The sequence below is a fragment of the Zootermopsis nevadensis genome, unplaced genomic scaffold, assembly GCF_977971745.1.
Source record: "Zootermopsis nevadensis isolate Lab colony 2312 unplaced genomic scaffold, Znev_1.0 Znev_ptg000010l, whole genome shotgun sequence".
NCBI classification, from domain to species: domain Eukaryota; kingdom Metazoa; phylum Arthropoda; class Insecta; order Blattodea; family Termopsidae; genus Zootermopsis; species Zootermopsis nevadensis.
Window position 1 is genome coordinate 14,583,348 of NW_028259142.1, and position 21,917 is coordinate 14,605,264.

The window sequence follows — 21,917 nt, forward strand, 5'->3', positions numbered from 1 at the left end:
AGATGGTAGCATAAGTAAGGAAAGTAGACTAAGGTAGAGGATACATGTAATTGATATCATAAACCAAATTTTATTTGCCTGGAAAGTACTTAGAATGTTAAAAGAAAACAAATACTCTTTCCCGACATATAGGAAGCTCTGCGAGCAGAACGGGAAAGGTTACAGAGAGAAAGTGAAGAACTGCAAAGACAGAAAGAGACATTACAACTTCGTGAAAGTCAGCAACTTCGACACAATCTCTCACAGATGCAGCAACACTGGGGTAGCACAACTGCTTTGCCACATCAACAGTGGGGTACTGAAACTACTGGTTTACCCCCAACACATCTGTCCCTGCAAGACATATCTATGGCTCCAACTGGAAATATCAACTCATATCATCCTCCAACATCACCTATGGCTCAGTCATCTGCTCCTCTCAACTACAGATTGTCTCTACCAGACCTACAACATGAAGAGCAATTGCAGAGTCAGCAGCTGCTTATCAGACCAGGTTCCATGATGCCTGCACCAACTCGTCGACCGCCACCCCCCATCCCTCCAGCAAAGCCTCTGCGAGCCGTCAGCCAAGAACAGAAGGAAAGAGAAAACAGTATCAGGTGGGTCTTCATTCAGATAAAGCACCGATCTCAACATTTTTGTTTAAGCATAGTTCTGATAATCATGGTGGTGGTGGTGATGATGATGAAATAAAACAGCTGACGCTTACCCTCTTAGTACATAATCAGTCATATGTAAAGTCTAAATCTAATGCCTACTGGGATGACTGGCTTTTAACAAGAAAAATACTGGCATACATCCATTCCACAAATGGAATTCAGACATAATCTAATGGTTTTAAAGGTCTGAGATATGTTAACGAGTCCAAAAACATGCTTACATCTACACATACTATATAAATTCATCTACACTGTAACCTTTAACAAATTACAGGAAACACCAACTACTTAACCCTATTTATGCACATTTACAACTAAAAGTTTCAAAAATGTGCCCATCAGCTACACTCTTTATACCTGTCTGATCATTTGTCTTTTTGGTCATCTGTATATAACTCAAGAAAACATTCATGGATTTTCATTAAATTTGTTACTAGGGAGTTTTGCTAAAATTTGTTATCACATTCCAGGTTTGGTTAAAGTGGACAAAAATAACAGACATGTCACATGAAGACCTACAAGTGTCTCTGTCCACAGAAATGCCAGTGGGGAAATCTCCAGCTGTCTTAAGACAATTCTGACATTATTGCACCATCTGCAAAGGTCAAATTTTGGCAAATGTTTCAGTATTTTTACACAATGCATAAAATAAATAAATAAATCCGTGGCGTAACAGCTCCAGAGAGCCAAAGCCAACTAACTTGACTGCTGGCCTCACGTTCACATGCCTAAGCAGAGGTGAACAATCATCCAACCAGATATAGGGTGACGTGTGGTCAGCACGACGAACCCCCAGCCACTGCTAGCTTTCATGACCGGATTACGCTACTCATAATAGCTCCCCAATTTCCTCACGATGCTGGGTTGGCACCGGTCCCACACACGGTCGAAAGCTCATGAGAAAATTTCTTCTCCCCCGAGACTCGAACCAGCGCGCATCCCGTATTGCCGGTCCGAAGCATGATGCCTCAGACCGCGCGGCTATGGCATACCACTTCCTAATTTGTTTCAGTACAAATAATACCATTAGTAAATATTAAAATTCCTGTGTAAGTGTTTCTGGGTGGCTGAGTATCAAATTCTGTGTAAATTGTTGTAAACCACAGCCGACATCATATTTTGCATGAATTTAAATTAAAATCCATAACAGCTAAATTTCCGGTAATTGCAAGCTATTAAATACGGATCATTTAGTCACTTTGTTGAGAAAGAAAAATAAGGATAATGACAGTTTGTCTTCTTACAGATACATGTCAGTTTCATTACCTCACAAAAATGACTTGATTTACAGGAACAGTCGCATGCCATCAGCAGACTCAATTCCACAGAATGTGGATTCAACCAATGTCCACAACAGTTCTGTACCAGCTCACACAGGAGCCCAACCAATCAGCAGGCAGACCCTTCAGGCTCTAAGTGCTGTTCCAAGATCTCGTTTCATATCTAATGATATGTGGATGCAAGCCAAAAAGAAACCTGAGAACCAGCGCAGTGGTGGAAGAGAGTCCACTTACAATTATCAACATTGGCTGATACAGGTCTGTCTGTCAGTTTCCCTCCACATAGGCACATTGCTGACAGTCATTCTAAGGATATAATTTACATTATGGAATAAGTCTTTCAAACACTGAGACATGCCTTACACACTTCACAAAAATGTGTTTCAAAGACAAATACCTTGGATAAGTAATGTAGAACCATCACCATCTGTACATATACAAAACAAGCAAAATTGTCATCTATTGATCCAGGATGTAGTGAGTATTTTAATAGATTATTTTTTTGTGGTTGTATATTAGCAGTAATTTTGACCTTTACTGTAAAATTATTGCTCCAGGAAGCTGAACATCGTCGTATAACTGAACAGCAACAGAGGACTGCTGTGTCACCTAGAAAACCCTCTCCCCCTCATTCACAGCCGCATACACCATTGTGGAATACGCCCCAACCCCAGCCACGACAGGAGAAACCCCTACCAGATGCCATCATCCAGACACTGACACAAAGAGTTCAGAACAGAGTTGGAATGCTTGACAATAAAAGCTCTGTCTCTGGCAGAAGAAGGTACATTTATCACATATAAAGCAAAAGAGTGTATTAACTTTTATATAATCAAAATCTTTCAATCTCCCTGCCTGCTATATAAAATCTAAGATTACAATATAAAGAATTATAATTTTATAAGTTGTTTTGTATGGATGTGAAACTTGATCTCTCACCCTAAGGGAAGAGCACAGATTAAGCATTGAAATAATATTAAAACAGAGCTGAAAGAAATTAGTAATGAGGATGTGAACTGGATTCATAAAATCCTTTCATTAGCAAATGAATCATAAAAGAAACATAAAAAGACTTGCCACATTACATTGCTTTTAATACCATTTGTACTATTAGCAAACATATTTAACAGACAATAAAGCCAAATCCTGTATAATTCATGATGATGAAATACTGTTTAACACAGGCTTGAAGACACTTCAAGCAGAGAATCACAGTCCCAGGCTCCAGCTGCTGGACACATGCCAAATAATGGTTCAACTCCAAGTAGCAACTCTGCAGTTACCTGCGGAGATTCTCAGGAGAAGATGCTAAGTGTTAGTGGTAAAAAGAAATGTTCACACTGTGGAGAAGAACTGGGTAAGTTCCCAAAAGATTCCCAATTAACATTCATTTTATGGGAGAAGACACTTAAACCCACAGAAGCTAAGAATCAGGTGATGCTCCCATATGCATTAAGCCTACTCCAGAACATCACCATCTTTCATATATTTTTTTCTTTTTATGCTTAATACATTTATTGCTCCCACTATTACAGCTGATTGATGTTTAGGTTATGTTATAGCACTTTTTCAACTACATAGGTTACAGAGACTACATATTTGAATATTTTTAATTTAGAGTATCATTCATAATGTCACATACGCATAGCACATTTATACTTTTTTCAGGTCGTGGTGCGGCAATGATCATTGAAAGCCTGAGGCTCTTTTACCACATTGACTGTTTCAAATGCTGTGTTTGTCATGTTCAGTTGGGTGATGGACTTATGGGAACTGATGTTCGAGTTAGGAACAACAAATTGCACTGTCATAATTGTTACTCTAGTGATGATGGTAAGCATTTATGATTTGTAGATATAGTCCAGAATCTGAGCATGTCACACACACAGGTTGTTATAAACTCATTTATATAGAACTTCTAACTAAAACTACAAATTAAACTTATGCCAATGCATGCAATATATACCAAAATTTATTATTGTTATTATTATTTAGTACTGTGGTAGTCACTTGACTGTGCATTGTTCCACTTATGAAAATCCTTGATGAGATACTGTTGTAAAAAAACTTTCAGACAAAACTTCACAATGTGTTTGTATTATTAACCAACTGATTCCTATATATTTTTTCCAGGAGTGAAGTTCAGTTGTGTATAAACACTAAAGTTGACAAGTGTACACATAGCAAGACTTCATAATGCCTTTGTATTATCAACCAAGTGACAACAAAAATGGTGGATAGTGCCATCTTTACTTGAGGGAAATAATTACTGTAAACAAGTGAAACTATGTAATGTGATGGTTTATAACATAAACAATGTACAGTACATAATTAGTAGCATGTACAATATAGTTTATAAACATAAGTTGGTCAGAATGTGGTTCAATTTGCAGCATTTTATTCTGAAAGATGTCAGTATTTGAAGTGTTAGGTCTTGAAATTCAAAGCTATAATTTTTACCAAATAAGAATACACCTCTCTGGAATGTAGAGTTCATATTATAGTTGTGATTCATGTTGTTGTCTCTGTATTATCGATAAATTCAACAACAGTATGAATTTACTAGACCATATATAGTATACAGCTGCATTCAGATTCATATAGTAATGTGCTGTACAGAATGCAAGTGAAAGAAGTATGTTTACACTCTACTCCTTATGGGACAAGAGGAAGAGGTTGCACTACGTAATCAAATGACCAAAAGTGGTGGCATTTTGTGCCTATAAATCCTGCATTATGGATCATATATCTTTATGTACATGAAGAATATATTACATTGCTCATCAATTAGTCTTAGCTCTGTAGTACATATGACCATATAAATTGTACATGCTGCACATAATAAACTCACATCACAAAATAAATGTTAAAAATATAAAAAAATAAGAACTCTCATTTAATTTTGAAATATGAAAGATATAAGAAATCTTGTTTAATATGAATACCAACATAGATCTGGGGAGGAAATATCTGTAATAACAAATATACTGCCTGACAGTAATACATTATGTATAGGTGATTCTCATTATGCATGTTCCAATTTCCATATTTTTACATACCTGTGATTTTATTTCAATACATGCAGAGCATTAATGTCCTATCTGTGGCCATGGTAGAAGCTACATGCAGTTTCACTGTCTCCCCCCAGCATTTTGACTCCAGGGACTACAAATTAAGGGATCTTATGGTGTACCACTCTACAAATCCAGTCATTTACACATTTCCAATTTAATGTCTCTTTGATGTACACAGTGATTCGCAGGAACACAACCACTATGTATAATGAGAGTCACTTCTAGTATAAAGGAACTGAAAAGAATGGAGACTAAAATAATTTGGAGATAAAAAAGGATAATCATACAACTTTGATAATCTTCATACTTGTTGGCTACCACTGTGTTACCACTTAAAGGACCTCCATGGAACATATTTCTGCGCATGAAAATTAAGTTAAATTTTCATACGCATAGATTAAGTTGAATGCATATGTACCAGCATGAAAAGATATATCTATTGTACAAATCAGTAATGTAATTAATTCAACATATTTAGTAGTGTGAATTAACAGGAAATTAAGATACATATCACACGTTATATAAAATAGTACAATTATGAAACATGGCAATGTCTGATTAATTCTGAGCCTCTATTTTAGTTGTCTTCAAAATAACAATTTGAATATGTCAACAGTGTTATATTTATGACTTAAATATATTCTAATTAAGATTTAATCCTTCTGGCAAATTACACTGTTTCTTACAATTACTTCCAAAAATGAACTTCATCACGTAATATATCTACTCTTCATGCATTTGACTAGAAGATCCTTACACTATATTTGCTGGAGCTTGAATTTTTTTTTCTAATTTGCATCGCTACACTCTTTGGCAATTTGTACATTTGTATTATAAGTATATTGTATTATGTTGTATTTACATGGCTTATATTCTGGAAAGATGTAATCCAAAACATGTACTACATTAAATAAATTTAAGTCCAGGAAAGGGAGCAGTTGTATAAATTTACAATATTTTGTTTTTTATGTAGAATTTAGATTTTCCAAAGATATAGTATATCAAATACTCTGGTATAAAACATTCATTTTGTTAATTTGCACAAACATTAAACCTTGCAGGGCCATTTTCCAAAAATCCTATGTACTGAGGAGTATAGATTTAAATACTTTAAAAGTGAAACATTCATACATCCTACTACTTTTAACATAGACTTTCAACTCTGCTGCCTGGCGGTAGATAAGAGCAGCAAGCTGAAATAGGAAAGTTGGAAATGGAAGACGGAATCAATGATGGTACATTACGCTACATTTTTTACCACTTACCTAATCAATCTTGGTACTGCAAAGATTAATGACCTAGAATAACAGGTGTATAAAAGAAAGAATGAAAAAATATTTGGAGGATAGATATGTGAATAAATTTTTATTATGCAAAGGTAACTATTTTATAGTGCAATATTGTTCTGGATACATATATGGATACTTGTGCTTTAACACAAATACTGCACTTTTCAGGCTATTGCACATTTGTCATTACAAACCTTGCAGCAAAACAGAAATATTTTAAAAAGTCGCCTGCATAGTGGCCTTATTTGGATGAGACATTACACCTTACAGAGAAAGCTGGTCATACCTACCTTGCTGTCATGAATAGGCATTTGAAGTGGCCTGAAGTTCGAATCATGCTGCAAATCACTATAGAAGCTGTCTGCAGAACCTTGAAATCTGTATTCACTTGCTGAGGTATACCCAAAGAGGTCATAAGCAATAATGGACCTCCATACTGGTCCACAGCTTTTTACTGCAAACAGTCACCCACATACCTATGCCAGTCTATCATCAAGCCTCAAAGGACACAGCTGAACATATGATTTGCAACCTGAAGACTACTTTCATTAATCAAATATGAGAACACCATTCAACAGTCTTTGTAATGCTTTCTGCTTTTTATGAGGATTTCTGAAATCAGCAACCATATTTTGATATTCCTCTATCAAGATCTCAGTCATTCCATGTGTCCAGGACATTTTATACGTTTCTGCCAAGAAATAAAGTATCTTCCTTAATGACCATAAATATACCATCATCACTACAAAATATGTTTAAGGGTAGATAAAAAAAACAACAGCAAGGCACGTAACAATTACATAAAAACAATGTTTTTAAAACAATTGCTAACAGTAGCTGTCAACTTACCTTTCTTCCAACATGTCAGAAGAAGAAGTCAGCCTTTGTCACCTCCATCATGTGACCATACAAATTTACAATTTTTGTTGCACAATGAGGTATGACTATTTGAGAACTTTCCTGTATAGTGTCAGAATACAGATTCTAAATAGAAGCAAATTACATTTTCAAGCAAAACTTCAGAAACAAGAAGGCCAAATTTACAATGACAAAAATCTGTTCATACATTCTCTTCTTCCTGCCCAGCTTCATACTAATGAAGCTGAATGGTATTTTATGACAAATTCCAAGAATTTCTTCTATGAGAAACTGTTTTGTGAAAAATAACTAAAGATACAAAAATTGGAACAGGAAATCAAGTAATAGTCCACACCATGTTAAAGAAATGTAGAGATTACAAATCTGCCAGAATTATTATATTTAGTTCATAAACTACTACTTTCCAGTCTTTATTTTGCAGCTCTTTGTAACAGAATACAAACCTAGAGAATCATCCGGTGAATATACATTAAACTTTGCTGAAATTTTCCAGCTTTACTGTTTTGTAACAGTTAATGCTGGAAACATAAATGAAAGGAATACTGTGATAGTTTACCGGGGTTGTTAGTGACGTTCAACCAGAAACCATATACACAATACATTTTAAACATTGGAAAAACACTACATTACAAAACATTTTGCTGTACTTTACATAGCAACATATAGTCCAAAAATAATGTGAATATTTATGTTCATCGTTAAGGAGATAGGTTATGTAATTACCTTTCTCCGTTGTTAATACTGAATATCCTTCCATTTCAAAATGTAATATTTCAGAGCTCACATAAACATCAACCGTTGAAATCTGCTGAAAATGTTGCGCACAACAGCTTTCGAGTCTTCGTTACGTAAATTAAAAATATATGCAAATATTGAAACATTTTAAACATACAATTTCATGGACCGCCATAGCACTGTAATTTTCCATACAAATTCATCAAATTTAGTAATTCACCATCTACATTAAAACTGGTAGCCATAATACCCAATGAATTCTCAACTATCGACTAATGACAACAACACAGATCACTCTAACGTCGTGAACCACGAATCACATTTCTGTAGATTCGTAACGTAGAGTCAAGCACAGCCATCTGTCCACGAAATAATGATAATATAACGGAGGAGAGATATTTGCGTCGCTGATCAACCGGTGACAAGGTAACTACTCTTCAACCTAAACGTTTTTCGTTTCCAATTCCAACTCGACGATTTTGAAACCCTGATATTGGAGACGGTTTTATTCCATCCTTTGGACAACAGTCCGGAAAAGGAATTGTGCAACAAATATTTCATGTATATCATAACAAAATCTCCTAGTTGAATACTAGACCACTGTCATCAATACCACAGGTACAAAATGTTTCTAAGTCACATAAATTTAGATAGCATGCAAAATACTGAAAATTTTAAGAACCTTATTCACACATTTAACAGCTACACAAAAGAAAAAAAATAATGTATTACACAGTTGCTATTTATAAAATGCAACTAAGGGGCAAATCAAAATTGGCAGCAGAATAAATCATTGAATTCCTCGAACAATAATGCAGTTATAGCCTGCTACACTTATAGTATCTCACAGTAATGTCACATTTAATCTGTACAATAACCCAAAAACGTTGTATGACTTTCATCTGTTTTTCAAACAGTCTGCAAACAAATATTTGGTGTTTCCTGTTTCTCATGTAAATGGAAAGCAAGAAACAATTCTTGTAAGTGTTTCCAAAAAAGGCATCAGTCTACCATAAGCTGCCACCAAGGCAAGTGCTCAGAATGTGGACCAGCAAAAATTATTGAAGCTTGTGTTTTCCATTCAATAATTTGTAGCAGCACTTCAAAATTGGTTGGTGTCGTTCTGAAAAAAATTCTAAAGCTACCCCATCTTCCACTTCTAAATCTGCCAAAAGATTATCTCCATACCTCATTCCTTTTTCAAGGAAGTGGCTGGTCCACCATCATCGACTATTTCTTTGTCCCCACCTTTCATTAAACAGAAATATAATAACCAGCACAAATTCCAGCCACGACATGATGTTTTCAACTAGCTTGTCTCAATACAAAAGTATCTGTGAACTGTCTCTAACAGTCAGCAAACTACTTTCAGACACTGCTTGCTGACAGTGTTTGTAGTAATGTACAAGCCTTAATGGGTCCACAAAGCAGGAATACTGTCCTTTATGAACAATAAACAAAGATTTTTTTTATTCAACACTAGTTTTAAGTTGACTATTGGCCATTAATTCATGATCAGACCATTCATGTGGCAAGTTCTGTGTAGTTAAGTGAATCTTTAAACAAAGAAAATCGAACATAACATTTCTAAGCTACAAACTTCTAGAACCACAAGAAAGCTATAGTTTTTTTCAGCTTCTCCTGGTGAATGCATGAATAGTGCCTTCAATAGACCATAACTGCCTTCTTCCAAATCATATGTTATTGCAGTTGGCATGCCTACATGTTTATTTGTGCATTCAGCAAAAACATCTCATATAGGATTTGCTGGTTGGGCCATGTCCAGTGAGCTTCAAATTTTCTGATAATAATTTGACTTCCTGTGATCCATCTTGTTGCATCACAACATCTACAAGGAACCTGTAACATATCACAAAAGTTATAAATTTTATAATTTATACATAAAAACCAGTATTCAATTCTGTTTCTGTGATATTAAATTTTGTAGTTGGGTATGAATATATGTCAGAAAATTTGTAACACATTACTAATATGGATAAAGCTAAAGTTGTGCTTATAAACTATACCATGAAGATACATGGCAGAGTGAAGAGCTATATGCTCTTGGTGCTTTAAACCCAAGGAAAGAGTCTGTTGTATCCATTTGATAGGAGGCTAAACAATTAATTCTGCAGAATTTGTAAAATTAGACTTCAGTCATAGGTGTTGATGGTGCTTAACACATTTATTTTACTACTTGGTCTCTTTGAAACACAAGTAATTTATTCCAAATAACTTCTCACACATTATAAACTTTTAAATACAAAATAAATACATATATAAATGTATCTGATTACTGGAATAGTTTCTCAATTGAAATAATTCCTCACTTCATGGAATCATCCACCATAAGCCCTTCTTTCACTGATGTTTCTGTCCAGCCGATAAAATTGTGTTCCTTGTAAAGATCCTCAATTTCCATTTGGTCAACTTGACGGTATGGTAAGTCACACTGGAAAGGAAAAAGGAAGAGATTATAGAACATGCCAAGTGTGACGACATGACTGTTCACAGATCAGAGCCCAATATTGAGTTGTTGAGTTTATGCATTCCTTGCGCACATTGCATTAAATGAATGTACAAAGTATAATGGGGAGATTAAGTCTACTGCTTCATCTGTATGCTTCAAGTCCAGAAGGGCTTCAGGCATCTCATTCCTTTGGTTTTATGGTCTAAAATTTTGGTTAGGACTAAGTCAGTCTTTGTATCTTACCAAATGTCTTGGTTCCTTTTATAGACTTTTGACTTATGTTTTGCAGTACCGATGCACATCGTGAACTTAATTTCAGCAGCTTTGAATCCAGTATCAACCCTGTATTCTTTGTTTTTGGTCACAATTTTCTTGTTACATCTCTGCCTTTAAATGCCATTGAAATGTAGGATTTAAGAGGTTAAAGGAAACAGCATATTAATAATAGCTTTACATAAAGTAGTTGTAATATGAAAGCTAATTAAGCTTTATTTTTGTAATTCCTACCTTATTTGCTAGGAGTATGCAAGGAATTGGCTTGCCATCTGGACGAGTACATTTTGAGTCGACATCTATTTTCCATTTACGCGTGTTTATGAAAGAGTTCTTGTTTGTCAAATCAAACATTATGACACAACCATGACAATCCTTGTAGTATACTCTTGTCATCCATGTGAATCTCTCTTGACCTGTTGGTAAAAACAATTGACTCAAAACTTGAAAATACAAGTATTATGGAGGTTGCTATGTTTGTTTTTGCTGTAAAAATTGGACCTGTTTCTGTAAGGAATAAATCATGGCTTAAACACCACTGTCCCATGTATGGCCTGTTTCAGTTCAGTGCCAAAATATTTTAAATTTGGAAATAATAAGAACTTCACTTGAAATCATATCATCTGTCACTCAACATGAGAATTCATTGATTACCATTGTTACAAATGTATTATAATCATTTACATTTCATACCTTTCACATATCATTAATTGTTATTGTGTAAAACCTGCATCAGACTTCAGGGAATCATTGAAATGGAACAAAGATTTCCTGTGAAATAAATTATTTCATCCTCATCTGAAATCATAAAATAAAACTTACCAGCAATATCCCAGAGTTGTAATCTTACAGTTTGTGTTTCAGACAATTTCACAATTTTCAGTGCAAAATCAACACCCACTGTCCCTTTATAATTCTTATTGAATGAATTCTGAACGTAACGTTGAACAAATGACGTCTTCCCAACTGTAGGATCTCCGATGACAATTATTTTATAAAGTTTCTGTGTTGTAAGTTTAGATTCTGAAAAGAAAGACTCCATTATAGTTTCAGACTTTGGTACCATCAGCCAACTTACTAATTCTTTATGCAGGGTATTTCTTGACAAATTAATAATCACTAAATTGGTCAATTAATTACAGTGCCTATTATAGAACTTTAAGGTCTATTAAGGTGTTAACAGGAACCTGTCCCAATTCAGTTGAATTCAGCCCACATCCTCATAATCTACTTCATTATAACATATTTAAAAATATCATCCCACCTATTCCTAGATCTACCAAATTTTGTCTTACCTTCAGGTTTTCAAACTAAAATTTTTCTTCTTCCTTATGCATGTTACATATTCTACTCATCTTTCATTCCTGTATCTTTCTAAGAATATTTTATGAATATGACAAATTTTGAAGTTCATGATTATGTCATTCTCTCCATTGTCCTGTTCCACTTCCTTTGTGTTAGATTCCAAATATTCTTACTACTCTCGTCTGAAACACCCTCAATATGTGTTCTTCCCTAAAGGTATGATACCATAGATAAAATAGTATATAAAATTAATATCTTTATCTTTCATTCTTTATATGTTTAGCCAGAACACAGGAAGATAACGGATTCTAAACTGAATGGTAGGAAACCTATTTGTGCACTCACACAAACCTTGCTCTGCATATCATTACTAAAGTTAAAAATTTGTTAGTTTTAAACTAACAGTTCGCCTGTAAAAAAAGCAGTTAGGTACAGGTAACAGGGTGATAGAGAACCGATAGTTTTAAATTGTAGTGACCGAGAACCGGTAGTTTTAAATTGTAGTGACCATTTTCTTTGTGAAACATTATTAGCAAATGGTGTTTTCCAAGTTGCCATTAACAGTATTCTGAAACCAAATTGTAAGCATTATCCCAACAAACCCAAACATTTCTAAATTTCAGGCAGGTATCAATTTAACACATGTTCCTACTTCCAGATATAATAAATATATTGCACAGTACATACCATATGCAATTATGGCCCAATTCACGATACAGAAATTCATATTACACATTCACACTATACAATTATCCAGCAGTGCACATTTTCTGTTTCATTTATCCCTAAAAAGTCATTATCTGTTGAATCTTGTCTCTCATTTCAGTTTCCATGTTAAACAGTTCCCATTTACTACAGATATTTTTGTATTGATTCTCATCCTATATTCTTGATATGTAAGAAATTTTACAATTAATGTAGCATTTCTATTCCTCTCAACACTTCACGTACATACATATATTATCTGTATACTCACGTGTCTCCATTGCAGGATAAACCTGAGTCTCACTTCCCGAATCGCTCTCCTCTGGGTTTCCGAGGTTTTCGGTTCTACAAGTTTCTTCCCAGTAGAGTGTATTTTGACAAGTTTCTCCCACACGGGGCCAAAATACAAGGTGAGTCTTCTCGGACATGCAGAAACGTGCGTTGCATGCCAAGTGCATGTAAGCAGGAAGCCATACAACTTGCAGTGAACCACAGCATGTAACATAACCCTCCAGCCAAGGCTAGCAGGAACTGAGGTGTTTTTATATAACAAGCTGTATTTATATGACACTGTCGTTATTGTTACTATCAGAGAAGAAATAGTTACAAAATTTTGTACGTGTACATGCCCATGCATACATTTGTTTGAGAAATGAGCTTGAATATAAATGTATCCTTACTTTTAAGCAAGCAGATTAAATTATCATTCTGTATGTATGAAGCACGTTTCTACACACCCTGCTACCTTCTCTAAAATTAAACAGCTTATGTGTGGTAAATCTTTTATTTCACATCATGTAAAAGACTCCATTTAAACTCCATAATCGAGTATAACATGTATATTATAGAATACATTCTACATTTTACAGAAACAGGCATTTTGTCACTTAACTGCAACCATATTTACAATGCACAATTGTGTAAGAAAATATCACCAAAAGTTTACAACCTCTGTTTATTTCTAAACAGGTATTTTAGTTTATATAAGTTTTAAGTATTTCCAGGTATTTTTTCTCCATGTACTACTAGCAATAAGCTTCTCAAGCCATTTCCCAGGTGTACCTCAAACAGAGAATCAAAACCTACTCTCAAAGTAAAATATTTGGTGTTCATCTTTTGTCCCTGCGGGCCCTGAATGCCCTTATTCATCTCACATATTTACATTACAAGGATATTCCCTTCTTAACCATTATTAGCATATCAGATACACCTGAGACTCACCCACAGCATTGCCAACTGTTTGCCCACTGGGGTATGATGGAAAAGAAGCAACAATGCTACCACTCTCCTAACCTTACATTCTTACAAAAGAGAAATTTTGTGAGGCACTGTATAGGTCTACTTCAGTGTGTATAATAATGAATTACAAAATTATACTCAGAAATCTTTCACTACATTTTAAAGATCCTTTACTTTCAAGAGTAAGAACATAGTTTTAAACTTTTCTTTCGTCAGATGACATCACATTATTGTTGGACGCAAATTTTGGACATATAACAGCAATTGTAGCACTATCTTATATGTCAATCAAATATTGATAATGAAAATTTAAAATTATATTTGAAGTAAAATTTTCTAAATAATGCCTCTATTCTTAACAGTACAACAATACATTCTCAGTCAATCAAGCAGGCAGGCAGTCTGTAAGCGTCAGCTTCATTGATGGACGTGTCTTCTAAGCACCAAGATTTATCATCCAATTATACATCATCACAGTTCTTGCTGCCTCTTTTCCCCGTTTCATTAATCACAGAAAGTTACAGTTGTTTGCTTTTGTACAAGTTTACAAGCACAACTCATTCTTCGTAACAGAACCACGAAAGGCCTATACTCTGCTTAAAGAGATTAATGTGAAAATTAAATTGGATGGGAAGATCCACATAAAAAAAACCATTAAAAATAATTGTTGGACATACAGTGATTCTCCATTAAACAACAGAATCCTGGACAAATAAAGACAAACATATATTTTTACATAGATACAAATATGTTCCACAGATTTCTTTTAATATTACAACAGAACCAGCACTTGGAAGTATTCTGATACAATCAAAATCTAAACTTCGCTAAATATTTAACTAGCATACTTTACCAGCTCAGATATGAAGACTGAAGACACGTTTCTTCATTTATTATTGTACAAACGATGGGTAGTGACAGACACGGCTTCAGAGCGGACCGGCCAATAAATGCGAGCGCGGTCCCAGGCTCAGGTCTCTAACGAGTGTTCCGATGTCGCTCGATACTTCAAAATGCTCATTCTGATTCGATAACATATATTACAGATACCAAACAGTTGTACACACAGTTTAATACAAGCAACCATCCATTAACTTGATATAATATTGGAAAATGAAGGACAACCTGTCACAGTAATAGCGAATAAGTACGTCATCTGATGGCAAACATGACTTGTACTTTCCGGCTCAGTAAACTGCTGATAACATTTATCAATCCCTACAAGAAGGAGTGTTCAAATTTTGACACTGGAAATAGAAACAGATTTTAAAAACATAGAAAGAACAATGAATGACATTTTAGTATGACAGAGCTCTCTGTTTCACCGTCATCATCTTAATCTTTTTCGTCATCACAATATTGGGGAATCATCCCCACTTTACCACGCACCCTTAATCAAAATATACAGTATTTTGGTGGAATATGATAATGGTACCTTACACCTAGGCCCTAAATATGCTATTATTAACAAAATAAATAACTTACAAGACTACACACATATTCGTATAGATTTGTGGACATTCAAATATATACCTTACAATTCACTGATAACTTCACCTTCCAAACAAAATGGAATTATTGGTGTAAACTTGCAGGGTAACAAATCCAGGAGAAATCACCGCCCCGTATGATTGTGTTGCTTGGTTTCAAAGAGGATTTATCAACCTGCTTCAAAGATTTCTCTTGGATTAGTCATTAATTTATAACAAATAATCCCAAAACTGTTTGTGAAGTGTCAATCCACTTGTGTAGCGTATATTATCATTCCTGGAGCATAATTAGACCACAGTTCCTGTAACACAGCAGCACCTCACTGGATCTTCCAACCCCAAGTTTAGTCCCAGCACCAAGTCAAACACTTACAAAAATAAAGTTCTTTCTTTTTTTTTATTATTTTTTTTATTTGTTTCTTTTGTTTTTGCCAGTTCCTGAGATCTTTTCAAAATAAAAAAAGAAATAATTTGAAGCAAAATATTATTCTTTGTTTTTTTATTCGTTGAAAACATCGTTTAACCTGGAGTGTCCCACGAATATAACGATAATTGCACTCACTTTCCATCGCACAAGGCACACACTGAGAGTTAGCTGGTGCCACCTGGTGACTCGATATGTACAAATAAATCTGCAGGTCACGCTCCTGTGCAGTCTATCTCGACAATGTCCTTGGGCACATCTACAAACTGGTACACCAATCTCTGCCCGTCCACCTTGGCCAGAATGCCACGCTGATAATAATACCTGCAACATTTAAGTCCGCAGAATGTGAATACATGGACCTGACAGAAGGGAAGCAAAAAGAGGATGGGGAAAGATGCATAATGAGGAGATTCATCGAATAACATGAGAGTGGCGTGACATGCAACATGTATGGGGAGATACAAAACTTTAGTCGATAAACCGGAAAACAAAATTTCACTTAGAAAATCTAGGCAAAGTAACATTGCAATTTATGAAGATTTCTGTCTTCTGGGTTGTTGCGCTGTGTAGTCTGGTCAATGTTTACCAACGTTTCAGAGGTCATACTGCCTCTGTCATCAGGGCAAAATCTTCATACTCACCGCTGTGAAAACCTCAAATCTTACATTGCAATTTATGTTCAAGAAAATTACTGTGAGGCTGTACACTGGATTCATCTGGCTCAAGGATAGGGTTCAATTATGGGGTCTTGTGAATACAGTAACAATGCTTCAAGTTTCAAGAATGTCACCTATTTAACAAAGCCACCGAACCAGTCTAGAGGAGCTTAAAGATGGAATCACACTCCACTGGAAAGGCTGGTGCAAGTATGGCAGGAACTGGATTACCGTGTGGAGGTGTGACGACCAACAAGAGCATACAGGCTGAACTTGTATTGCCATAATAATACAAAACAAAGGTTTGAGAGGTGAGGACAACAATGTAGCTCGTTTCATTTCTAATCTAAAGTAGTGATTTAAATTCAGCATTTATTTTTGTCCATTCTGTATTAAATTTTAAAAAAAAAAATTACTTTCATGTCATGAATCTAATTCCATGCATTACAATCAACATTTAATAATAAAATGGTGCATCATTCAACAGATTATTCAAAATAAATTATGACACTGCTGCTTTTCATCATGTGATGTAAATAGGTGAAGAAACGAGGAAAATAAGAAGGCTAGTTCTTCTTGGATGATTTCTAAGTACTATGCCTCAACTTGTCCTCACTTAATGGTACCTGCACCTTGTCGTGGTGGTGGGGCTTGAGTACCTCAGTGACCCCAAGAGCTACTGGTAGGGCCTCCCTAGTCAGATTGGTCGAGGGGGAGAGGTCAGACTAAGACAGGTACCCTGGTCCTCCAGGTTGGGGGTTGGTCGCAAGGCTAACAACCTTGCACCGTGAAAAGGAAGATTTTTCAAAACCTTAATCAAAGCCTCGGACACAGACCTAACAGAGGACCGAATGGAAGAGGAGAATTGAGGAGGCCATGGACCGAATACGGACTGGAGAGCCATAGAAGAAGAAGAAGAAGAAGATGCCTCAACTTGTACACTACATATGTTGTAAATGTTAGTCTTCTGGGTTGTAAATCTGCATCAGTGTGTAGCTATATAACATTTTGGAGGAAACATACTGCATTCATCTTCAACCCAGATAGCCGACATCCACAGCTTCACTACCGAGGACCTCGTATCTCGTAAGTGCATATTTATTAGGGACATAAACACCTATTAGAACCAATCAATGACTGACAATCGAAAGCCTTACCTAAGTGCCCGGCCCATTGTCTCATAGTTCATGTCAGGTTTGTTTTTGTGCAGCCCCCACAGGCGAGACACGGCTTTAGAATCGACCAACTTGAAGACTCCTTTCTCCCGATTGGTCCACTTGATATAACGGGGGCAGTAGTCTCTGTCTTGCAGCAGTTTCAGCAAGAACTCCCACAGGTACGTTGTCGAGCCTGCAGACACATTGCAACACACGTCAGCTTCTGGACATACACGGCAACAGAAATGCCATTTACTGTTCCAGCACTTAAATATTCCAAAGACTGTACGGAACATCTGTGCGTCCGTGGCTTCTGGTTAAAAGTTGTTATTAATTTACTTATTACAAGTTACTATGTGGGTGCTGTCAATAATTCAGACTATATAGCATATAGTAGACTGATTAATTAATAATAAATTGGATAAGGAAGCAGTCATGACCTCCTGGAGAGACTGAGGGAAAAAAAGAGAAAAAACCTTGGTCAAGATATTCAGACTCGAAGCTAAGCCTGAAGACTCCTGACTACACAGCAGGACTGCTAACCATTTGACCACAATTGTCAGTGATTAGTGATTTTGTCTTACGTCTAATTAAAGGTTTTACTTCTGTTTATCAATCAGTGATGTGGACCTGTGACAACCTGTGGCTTACATTATGCCAATATGTAAATTCTATTCAGCATTATAATAATAATCCGTGGCCTAACAGCCCTCTGAGAGCCAAAGCCGACTAGCTGGCTGCTGGCCTCACATTCACATTCCTAAGCAGAGGTGAACGATCATCCAACCAGATATAGGGTGACGTGTGGTCAGCACGACGAACCCCCAGCCATTGCTAGTTTTCCTGACCCGATTACGCTACTCATTGTAGCTCCTCAATTTCCTCACGATGCTGGGTTGGCACCGGTCCCATACACTGGTCGAAAGCTCATGAGAAATTTCTTTCCCCGAGACTCGAACCAGCGTGCATTCCGTATCGCCGGTCCGAAGCATGATGCCTCAGACCGCGCGGCTACGGCTCGGGACTCTAGTAAGCATTACACTGTATTAATTTTATCCCAAATTGAAAACTACTACTCTGCACCTTCTCTACTGTTACTTTCTTAACTCTCGCTTTGCTTTGTGATGTATGCTGGTGCGACTGGCACAGCTGTGAGAAAGGAGACGCAGAATTTTGGAACTAATACAAATACCAAATCTTTGAAAGACGGATACATCAGAAAACTCACACAACTTTATCCACAATTTGACTGTGAATATTCCACAAGAGTGATTACGATGTATATCGGGTTTCAATACAAAATAAATATTTTGATTTTTATAGTATACATAAACTTGTTTAGAAGTGTTATTGGAGCAATGTGAGACAGACAATCCACTGCTGTTTTGTTCTTCTGCGGGTCAGAAAACACCAAGAATCAGTGTTTCACCTTTCAATATCTAAATAAATATAACACTTCAGACGAATGTCTAACTAAATACAGAACGCAAGTTAATTTCAAAACCGATTCTAAAATCTACCCATCAATGGAAAACATGATGGAACACAGACATTACCAGTTCCCAGAAATCTCACCTTCACGACTCTTCCTCTTGGCGGTGCCAGGTTCTCCGCTCTTTGGCTTCTTCATCTTCTTCTTGGTGCGTGGTGGGAAGCCTATATCCAGCATGTACAGATCATCGCTCACACTGGAAGTGGCGGCCTGGATTACGGGCGTCGGGATGGCGGGTGGGGCGGCGAATTGTTGGGGTGCCATCTGATGGTGGTATGCCTGTTGCTGCTGGTGGTGGGATGGGGGAGGCAGGTACCCACTGTAGCCATCAGGAACTGAAAGTAATGACAGTAGGCAATAAGATCACGCTCCAAACATCGTCACTACCAGGGAAACAGGAGAACAGGGTCCCACTTCTGTTATTGCATTGCAATTGAAGAGGATAAATATGAATGGTTAAGCCACACAATTCTTTGTATAGTACATAAATCTGCTCGTTCAACCAAAACGGACATGTTTTTTATAGTAAGTTATGAAAAATCTCTCATTGCTTATGTAGTTTAGCCAGGTAATGCCAATTCGTGATTTGTTGTGGTTTTGGTGAGCAATGGGGAAGCTGTCTTAAAACCAGTCGATACAGGAGCACAATTTCATCCCCACCACTCTTGCAATGCAATCCAGATGTTCCCCATGAAACAGCACAATTAGTCGGAACGTGATAAACAGCAGCTGGATATAGTTCGTGATGTCATACTTGGTTGGTTTTCAGTACATAACAACGCCTTGACACTGCGGCAACTTCTCTGCTTCGTGTGTACTGTGGGATGCATCCTAATGCAAGTCCAGGATTTTACAGCATTTCCCGTTAAGTACATGCCCAAAAGGAAAATGTTATTTAGTAAAATACACAGAAATACGAAGAAGAAAAATTTGTTGCAAATTAATATCTGCAACTATCTACTGTGTAGTTTTAAGACACTGTTATCAGTACCCAAAATGTTGCTACTAGATTTTTGGAAACGGAATGCCAACCAACGTTACAGTCTACAACTTCCTAACGGCCAAAAGCAATAAGTGTTCTGCATGGACATATCCTGGCTTTCCCAGTATTTCGAAACAAACTGAGAACCCTGAAAGTGATCCCGCCCCCCATGGAAGTGAAGCTGTAAATAAATTAAATCTTTCACTTATGGCGATTTTCATCATTTGGTTGGTCCAACAAAATTCTTAAACTTATATCACAATCAAATATATTCTTGTGGTAAGTGGCGAATTCAGTTGGACAGAAAAATTATGGGCAGTGAGATGATACAAGTTTAAACTGTTCACAAATTTTGTCCAGCACCGCACCGCGACAGTCAGCTATTTTTAAACTGCCTGGCTGACATGGTCAAGTAGATGAATTGCTGTTACTTCAACAGCAATTCATATGGTCATGGTCGATGTCGGTACGAAAGCCAATTGAAATGCAAATAAAAACCTGTAGGCTACTCCAATCTGGAACTCACGGGGTTTTCAAATATATTCTTTGCGACTTTACAAAATGATATGTGTATGGCCTTGATATTCATTTATCGTAGGTGATCGTATTTACTGCAGATATGAAACCAATGCACGAGGTTTAATCACACTGCGCACTCAGCAGTAATTTCTTTCCTGGTATTTCCTTAAACAAGCATATATCGAAAAATGTTTCAGACACAAACTCTCGGTCTCAACGCGGCGTAAATACGGTGTATACTGTACACCACACTAAAATCTTTTGTACGATATGCTAGTTTTTTAAAAATCGATTTCGAATGCAGCTTCATCAAAGTTAGGAACCAAAAATAGATAGGCCCAACAAATGTGTTAACTATCAATGCCAAATTTTATTGAAAACAGCCAAGTAGTTTCGAAGATAAAAAATGGACAGGGTATCATCTATCCATTGTGCTTTCATCTAATGCACTTTTCTAAAGCCTCATAATATATTAAACATTATGTACCACTATGCTGCACATTTTAAAAATAATAATAAATAATACCGCAGACTGGCTGATGGTGTTTCTAATTGAGGGGGCCATACTCACTGTACACAGATACAAACGAGCAGATAACAGTACTTAAAAAAATAGATTTTGGCATTAACTTCAGACGCCACAACTACAATTGCCTGTTTCTTGTTCAGAGGTTAAAAAGTCAATAGTCACAATCCTTTTGTTTTGAGGTATCCATCCAATGAATTCAAAGCTTGGCGAGTAGAACTTGGCAGGATTGCCCCCAGACCACCACCAATACCCTAGGAGGCCTCCGCGTACAGATTAAACTGGTCGATGGAGCGCAGCCTTGAAAGCGGTCAGTACCTCACCATTAGCTTGTCAGTTCGACCGCTACGCAACAGATGGTGCTGGCATCATCACGCTTCCGCATAATTCACCATGAAAATACGTGCAAATATTATATTACTTTTAACAAGCCGCCGGCCATGCTTATTCCAGCACGGGATTTCACTTTCTGAGGAGGCAATTTCTTCTTGAAACAACATATACTTCGTTTCTGTTGTACTCGTCCAACCAAACTTCCGGTCTTTCATCACCTGGGAATTAGGGATGTACGCGTTAACGTCCAACAGACCACAGAGACTCGCTGGGGCGGTGGGACTTCATATTGTTTGTAAGACATTTTGTTCTACTAGCCTCTGAGGTGTGCTTCAAAGAAAACTAACGAATCCTTCGAAAACACATCAAAGTTAAAGCTACAGCAGCAACAGATTAAAATTAAGATAGGCAAAACATGTAGCACACA

At 36.5% G+C, this 21,917-nt stretch overlaps 3 protein-coding genes and 2 long non-coding RNA genes across 14 annotated transcripts in view; 2 read left to right on the top strand and 3 right to left on the bottom strand.

The window, feature by feature from the left end:
- The window catches only part of LOC110841474 (smallish), a 139,869-nt gene extending 133,922 nt beyond the window's left edge, over positions 1-5,947 (top strand). For all 7 annotated transcript variants that reach the window (XM_087346557.1, XM_087346558.1, XM_087346556.1 and 4 more), the window contains 6 exons: positions 133-599; positions 1,951-2,197; positions 2,497-2,723; positions 3,124-3,296; positions 3,608-3,772; positions 4,073-5,947. In XM_087346557.1, the coding sequence (XP_087202683.1) occupies positions 133-599; positions 1,951-2,197; positions 2,497-2,723; positions 3,124-3,296; positions 3,608-3,772; positions 4,073-4,095 (1,302 nt within the window). In that variant the 3' untranslated portion in view covers positions 4,096-5,947. The remainder of the gene's footprint in view (positions 1-132; positions 600-1,950; positions 2,198-2,496; positions 2,724-3,123; positions 3,297-3,607; positions 3,773-4,072) is intronic.
- On the bottom strand, positions 51-8,045 carry LOC110841488 (uncharacterized). The gene is made up of 3 exons (XR_015534560.1): positions 7,905-8,045; positions 6,593-6,756; positions 51-6,311 (listed from the first exon to the last, which is right to left on the bottom strand). It is a non-coding gene; the product is annotated as an uncharacterized LOC110841488 (long non-coding RNA).
- Positions 6,349-13,127, bottom strand: LOC110841481 (ras-related protein Rab-29). Its single transcript, XM_022087093.2, has 5 exons — positions 12,941-13,127; positions 11,482-11,682; positions 10,894-11,075; positions 10,247-10,368; positions 6,349-9,776 (listed from the first exon to the last, which is right to left on the bottom strand). The coding sequence occupies exons 1-5, from the start codon at positions 13,125-13,127 to the stop codon at positions 9,656-9,658; spliced, it is 813 nt and encodes a 270-aa protein (XP_021942785.2). The 3' UTR covers positions 6,349-9,655.
- LOC110841486 (uncharacterized) lies at positions 8,394-19,116 on the top strand. The gene is made up of 3 exons (XR_002547204.2): positions 8,394-8,534; positions 12,956-17,567; positions 17,692-19,116. It is a non-coding gene; the product is annotated as an uncharacterized LOC110841486 (long non-coding RNA).
- Positions 13,435-21,917, bottom strand: part of Eip74EF (Ecdysone-induced protein E74) — a 287,703-nt gene continuing 279,220 nt past the window's right edge. For all 4 annotated transcript variants that reach the window (XM_022087089.2, XM_022087086.2, XM_022087087.2 and 1 more), the window contains 3 exons: positions 19,214-19,465; positions 17,639-17,831; positions 13,435-16,146 (listed from right to left, as the gene is read on the bottom strand). In XM_022087089.2, the coding sequence (XP_021942781.1) occupies positions 16,038-16,146; positions 17,639-17,831; positions 19,214-19,465 (554 nt within the window). In that variant the 3' untranslated portion in view covers positions 13,435-16,037. The remainder of the gene's footprint in view (positions 16,147-17,638; positions 17,832-19,213; positions 19,466-21,917) is intronic.

Excerpts from the sequence above, each read along its gene's own strand:
- LOC110841481 (XM_022087093.2), bottom strand. The coding sequence starts at position 13,127 with ATGCACTTGGCATGCAACGCACGTTTCTGCATGTCCGAGAAGACTCAC. Across the intron at positions 10,369-10,893 it reads GCATACTCCTAGCAAATAAG|TGTGACTTACCATACCGTCA; the intron begins GTAGGAATTACA and ends TTTCCTTTCCAG. Across the intron at positions 9,777-10,246 it reads ATGGTGGATGATTCCATGAA|GTTCCTTGTAGATGTTGTGA; the intron begins GTGAGGAATTAT and ends GATATGTTACAG.